This window comes from Taeniopygia guttata, chromosome 4A, assembly GCF_048771995.1.
Source record: "Taeniopygia guttata chromosome 4A, bTaeGut7.mat, whole genome shotgun sequence".
NCBI lineage: Eukaryota > Metazoa > Chordata > Aves > Passeriformes > Estrildidae > Taeniopygia > Taeniopygia guttata.
In genome coordinates this window covers 6,281,315-6,287,537 of record NC_133029.1, presented here as the reverse complement: position 1 = coordinate 6,287,537, position 6,223 = coordinate 6,281,315, and the positions used below count along the sequence as shown (strand labels likewise).

Genomic DNA, 6,223 nt, shown 5'->3' with positions numbered 1-6,223 from the left:
GGACCAGCACGAGTTTGCCTCTCTCTACACCTGAACAGTATGGGCAGTGCCTGAGCCAGGGCAGCTCTGCCTGCTGCCAGGAAACTCTAACAGTGGTCAGAGGAGCTGGGTTTGGTATCCCAAAAACCCAAGTATGCTTCTCGCTGTGGAGGTTTGGTTTGGGTTTTTTATTGGCTGGGTTTTTTGTGGGTTTTGTTTTTGTGTGTTTTTTTTTGTTTTTTTTTTTGTGGGAGGGGTGGTTACTTGCAAAGCTTTCTATTTTTGTGCCCTTGGCTAAATGAACAATTATTTACTCTAGAAAGGAGATCTTGCTTCTGCCCTTTCTCAGTATTTCAAAGATCTTAAAACAGATTATCCAAAATTTGTAAGGGCCTGATTCTCTCCTACCCCAGCAGAATTGTTTTGCTTTCACCCAGGAGCAGTTGTCCCCTTTGCTGCACCTCAAAGTCTCCCTGCACTGGCTTCTCTTCCATCAGGTGACATTGACCTGTCACTTGCTGTGCTCTGAGTTCCTGGCAGGGAGAGGAGTCAGTGCCAGACAAACACACAAATGTCCTTGCTGTGGAAACTGCTGTGCATATATCTAATGTATCTCTCTCAGCTCAAGGTTTGCTGCAGAGATAAGATGCTTTGTGGTTTGTGTGTGCTGTGCCCCCTCTCCTTGTGTCTCTTGTGGCAAGCCTTGCTTTCTTTCCAAGGAAATGGCTGAGAGACAGAACTGGGCTGTCTGCTGCATCTCTGTAGTGCCTGAAAAGCAAAGGCAGAACTGGCCAGAGTCTCTCAGCTGCAGAGGCTGAACAGAATGGTTTTAAGTTTGGGGATGAGATGGAGCTCAAGAATTTGGCTTTGAAGTTTGAAGCATTTGTGGCAGCTTGTAGGTGAGAGCAAACCACTTGGAAAAGTTGACCTGAGAATTGTTATTACGTTTTTTTTAATCCTTTATGCACTGTCCATAGATTTGTCTCCACTGGAGCTGTCTGAGAGGTGTGCTTGAATGCTTGAACACCTGCCTTTGAACTGAAGAATACATTTCCCTCCTGGCTTATGGAAAATACTTACATTCCTTAATGTCTTTGATACTTTTTTCAGAAAACCTAAGCATCTCTTTCCAAACTTTCCAACCTGAAAACTTTGGGTGGAAAACTTTCATTTTGGGGCAAAAAGCCAACATTTTCTGGTTATCTTCAGAACTATGAATCCAATGCCTGTGTGTGTGTCTGTGTTTGTGTTGAGGCAGACATTTTCTATCTTATGCTGTGTTTTTTTCCCTGTAAAAATTGCTTAGTGAGTCCAGTATCAACTTTTTTTTTTTTTTTTTTTGCTTATACTGGTATATTATTGCATTAAAAACCTTGATTAAAGCAGACATCCTACCAAATGGTGAGCTGTAAATTTGGTGGTAGGAACCATTCATTCTCTTGAGGTGAGAGCTGTTCCCTAACTCCACAGAAACCAGGAACTGAAACTGTATTTGCTGCTGTATTTTTGGCCTTCAAATTCATATTGATTTACCCTGTAGAGGAAGGTAGACTAAACCACTGGCTGTGTTTCTGGGAATAAGTTAAGAGTTTTCTTCTGCAAGGCTTCAAAGCTTAGTAGTGTGGATTATCAGTTAGTATGAAATGAATGATAGTTATCTGCACCTTTATGTACTTTTCCGCAGAGCAAATGAGCAGCTAAGTGTGGCTGCTTCTTACCACCACCATGTGAAGTAAGTGAATATTCACATTTTAGAGATGGGAGCCTGCTGTTTTGGGTAAGCCAATGACGTGGCTGGATGCCATCTTGTCAAGAGCAGAATTCATGTGTCTTGCTTTCACTCCATTGCTATAGGAACTGTGTGCCCCTCTCCTCAAGGCAGCAGTCATCAGCACTCCTGCCTCTCTGCTCTTCCAACCCTCAACTTGCAGCTCCTTGTATGATTAGACATCACAATTAATATTTCTCATGAAATTTGATTTAGTTCTGGCTCCTAAAAGGGAAATCTGTAAAGAGAACAAAGAGAGCATTGCTCAGAAACTGGCATGTGGAGGTGATGTTTCACATGTTCCTGTGCTTCCACCAATTCCCATGTCCTGATGGGCTGGACTGCAGCAGGATCCAAGCACAATCCCTTTGCCCATCCTTCCTTCCTGCTTTCCCTCCCTCCACCCCCAGGGAGGCTGTCCTACTATGTTTTGTTTTTTTTCCTTCCCCCATCCTCCCAGCTGTACGTATAAGTCCCTACTCAAGCTGTCCTTGCCCCAGAGGACAGCTGGGGGGACACGGAGCGGGTCCCAGCAGCAGGATGGCTCACGGCATCTTGGGGCTCATGCGGCCCTTGTGGCATGGACTGAACTCCAGCAGAATTCGCCTGGTTCTCCTCTGGGCTGTGCCTGAGCAGCACCACAGCCCAGCAAAGCGGTGGGCAGAACGAGGCTTCAGCTCCACGCAAGGGTTCCAGGATGGCCCTGGGGAATCCAGGTGGGTCAAATGCTGCCTTGCTGCAGCCGAAGGGATGGGCTGGCACCTCTGTGGCAGGAAGAGGAGAGAGGCCAGTGAAGCCATGGGCTGTGGGAGGTGGGGGATGAGACCCCCGCCTGAGGTGAGCAGATGCTGATGGGGAGGGAGGAGGTCCCGAGAGTGCTGCTTCCCATCCCTGGAGCTGTGGGGACTTGTCAGAGGTGCTAGTGCTGCCTCCAGAGCCGTGGGGGCCACAGCTAGTGGCTGGGAACTGGCTCACAAAGGTGACAAAGAGTCCTTTGGCCCATTTCCACAGCAGGAACTACTGCAGGCTCCCTGCCAGCCTTTCCTCTCTCTGCTTTAGGGATAGCTAAGGAAGAGAAGGTAAAATAAATGTAATTTGTGGATCTGCTAGAATACTATGATCTGGGTGAGACTGTAATCTGCTAGGCATTGAGGGAGATATCCAACCATCACAGAAAATACAATAAACTATTTTGCTATCTGACCTTAGAGAAAAGTCACAGTGATAACCCTGCTTGGTGAGATTTATGAAGACTCATTATCAATGGGATTTCTTTCTAGTTGGTTTGTTGCTTATGAAATTATCTCTGGCAGTACTTGTACGCATCTGGCTGGTTTGAATAGCCTTGGAAAGTATCTTTTAGGGAAAACATTGACAGGGGAAGAACTGCTTTCTTGAAACCTCCTTCACCACTTTCCTGTCTCACAAGGTTTGAGATTTTATTTTTCATGGGGAAACAATCAGTTGGCATACACTGAATTTGCAGTGTTGAATCTATCATATCCTGGTAAAATCTTTCCAAACCTCTGAACATTATCCAGCTGAAAAATCAATTCGGTTGCAGCACTAAGTGGAATTCTATCACTTTACCATTTCTATTGTGTAACAAATTATTTCACCCATAAAGATAAACCAAACATTGCCTAGAAACATGCCTATTTGCCATACAAATGGAATAAATTACTCTGATCCATCAAAAATGAGGAGGATTGTTTTGTTTTGTTTTGACATATGCCGACTAGTCTTTAAATTGTATATTTAGAAATATCTGCAGGTGTCTTTATGAAGGAAATTGGTGTATCTTGTCAACCTGATGAAAGAGAAACTTCTCTTTCATCAAGGTCAAGGACACTGGAGCATGCCCTGGGCTTTGGGATGGTGGCCACTTGGGCAGTGCCACAGTGAGAATTACTGGACAAAAGGCCCAACCAATTCCAGGGTGCTGCCTTCTTTCAGCACAGGAGCTGGGACTTTGGGTAACTGGAACCACCTATATCTAAGTGAGCATTTGGTATGTACACTAAGAAAAAAACCCAGTGTTTGCTCATATACTTCCTCTGAAATAGAACAAATATTTCCTTTGAAATAGCAAATAGAACAGTCTTAGAATATACTTGTCTTGGTGAGATATCCTGAACACTGCTGTCAGTATAGCAGCCTTCTCCAGATTGGTGTGAGAGCCTGGTCAGGAGGAGATGAACTGGATGCTATTTCCCTTTCATTTGCAGATGCCCTTTCTGCAGGTTATCATTAAGAGAAGCTGATGGCCATGTTCCTAACTCTTGGACAGATTAAATCTTGCAGGCTGTCAAAATAATTAGCAATTTTTCTTGAGTGTGGATCACATCAGCTCCGAGGAAGTTACTCAGCCCAGTAGCTCTGTAAAAGCTGGGGTTGGGCATGTTTCACCACAAGAAGGCTCCCTGTGATGGAGTTAAGGAAAGGTGGAGTTATGGAAGAAAAAGCAGCAGAAAAGGAACAATCATCAAGCAATCCCCTTGGGAAGGGAAGGGAAAGCAAAACATGAAGGACAAGAGCCCTTCTTGCTGGATTAACGTCTGATACTGAGCACTTTGCTTGTAATTGCAAGAATTAACAGCCCAGAGCAAATGCTCTGCCTGCCTACACAAGCTCCCTCTGCCAGCCAGCCCAAGCAGGGCAGCATGTGAAGAGCACCTGCACTTGTTTGTGCACAGATATTTATTCTGTGGGCTGTTTGATAAAGTGGGAAATATTTTGGGGCAAATCAGATTTGCCTGCCTGCCACTAAGAACTGATAATTTGAATTTTTTCTTATGTGCATGCACAATCCTTTGAGAAAGTGTTTGTGTGCACATTTCCCTCTAAGTGCCATGTCGCAGCCAAAAGACCTCTGTTGTGGATGTGCAGAAAAGGTGATTTTTGCAAATTTGTCTTACAGCTCTGAGGATCAGGTGACAGTGCATTTTATAAATCGGGATGGAGAGCGACTAACGACCACAGCCAAAGAAGGGCAGAGTTTGCTGGAAGTGGTAGTCAATCACAACTTGGCCATTGATGGATTTGGTAGGTGTTGCAGCAGGATATGTGCATGTGCTGTTAGGGCCAGTGGGTACTTAGGAATAGTGCAACAGTACATATGCCACTGTGTTCTGCCAAGACCATCAACAAGCTTCCCTTCCCCACCAGCTGCTTGCTGGGTGGCTCAGCATGGTGAGATGGCAATGTAACCTCACACTGTCACACTGGCATTCCAGCAGCCTGTCAGTGCTTTTGGCTGCGTAGAGCTGATGTAAAAATTTGAGAAGAGACAGGCTGGAAACTGCATCCATCTGTTGTGTTTCCTAGCATCTCTTTTGACATGCTCCAGATCTGTTAAAGGGCCTTTTCTCACAGTGTTGCTAAAGATGGTGTCTCTCACCCCCTCATTTTTCCTGATTTGCTGTCCTTCCCTTGCTTCTCCGCCAGGTGCCTGTGAAGGGACATTAGCCTGCTCTACCTGTCACCTCATCTTTGACAAGGAGGCCTTCCAAAAGCTTGATGCCATCTCAGATGAGGAGCTAGACATGCTGGACTTGGCATACGGACTCACTGACACGTAAGCCTCCCGCTGATCCCAGCAGATCCCCAGGCCTCTGAGGCAGATTCTCACCACTTGGCATCTCTTTCCAAGGGGATGGGGCTTGTTCTGTATTATAGCTGGGTCTTGAGAGCTGCTTTCTCTTGAGGGCCAGCAGATCTTTAACAGGAGCTTTAGGGAAAACTCATCCTGAACCGGACATCCCAGTGTGGGTGGGGGATTTCTCCCTTTACTTTGGGAACAGAGGAGCCTCACTTCATGTTTTCTTCTCAGATCGCGCCTTGGCTGCCAGGTGTGCGTTAAGAAGTCGATGGATGGTCTGACAGTGAGGGTCCCCATGGATGTGTCAGACATGAGGAAGCAGCTGGAGGTTGGAAAGCAAAGCAAACAGTAACTGGAAGCAACTTCTGCACAGCTTACACCCTCATTTAGGCATGGCAGGGTACTCAGCTTTTGGTTGACACTATTGCTTTTTGTGGCTGGCTCTCAGTAGGCCATAAAGGTCTGATTCAGTATAAAAGGCGTGTTTGGCAATCTCTTATTTAAGCAAGGCATCATGCTTCATAGGGTCTTTGGTACATATTTTAAGTGCTTAAATGTTCTGCTGAATGCAACTGGATTAAAGTGCATGGCTTTATATTTCCCTGGGTGGGTGTCAGTAAATATTTCTACTGCATGTGACTTGCTTTCTCCTTTGAAATTTAAGAATTTTGCTATTCTGAGTAACTGTTGAGAATTTTACAAGGCCTTGCTCTTGAAAAATGGAGCAGACATTTCCAATTTGGGAAGCTTAAGAAGAGATTACTGTTTGCAAGTCAGTGTACTGATGGGCTTGGTGATGTAGGCGACTTCAGTTTGGTCAGCAAGAGCATACTGAGGACATTTGTGTGCTGACAGTTCCTGTAAGTAGGAACCAC

General features: G+C 45.4%; 1 protein-coding gene across 1 annotated transcript; it reads left to right on the top strand.

The window, feature by feature from the left end:
* The first annotated feature begins 1,902 nt into the window (after window positions 1-1,902).
* On the top strand, window positions 1,903-5,953 carry LOC100221672 (uncharacterized). Its single transcript, XM_002189700.6, has 4 exons — window positions 1,903-2,463; window positions 4,668-4,792; window positions 5,195-5,324; window positions 5,580-5,953. Exons 1-4 carry the CDS (start codon window positions 2,036-2,038, stop codon window positions 5,698-5,700), a joined length of 804 nt encoding a protein of 267 aa, XP_002189736.3. The 5' UTR covers window positions 1,903-2,035; the 3' UTR covers window positions 5,701-5,953.
* Window positions 5,954-6,223: the final 270 nt, after the last annotated feature.

Excerpts from the sequence above, each read along its gene's own strand:
- LOC100221672 (XM_002189700.6), top strand. The coding sequence starts at position 2,036 with ATGTTTCACATGTTCCTGTGCTTCCACCAATTCCCATGTCCTGATGGG. Across the intron at positions 2,464-4,667 it reads GATGGCCCTGGGGAATCCAG|CTCTGAGGATCAGGTGACAG; the intron begins GTGGGTCAAATG and ends TTTGTCTTACAG. Across the intron at positions 4,793-5,194 it reads CTTGGCCATTGATGGATTTG|GTGCCTGTGAAGGGACATTA; the intron begins GTAGGTGTTGCA and ends CTTCTCCGCCAG.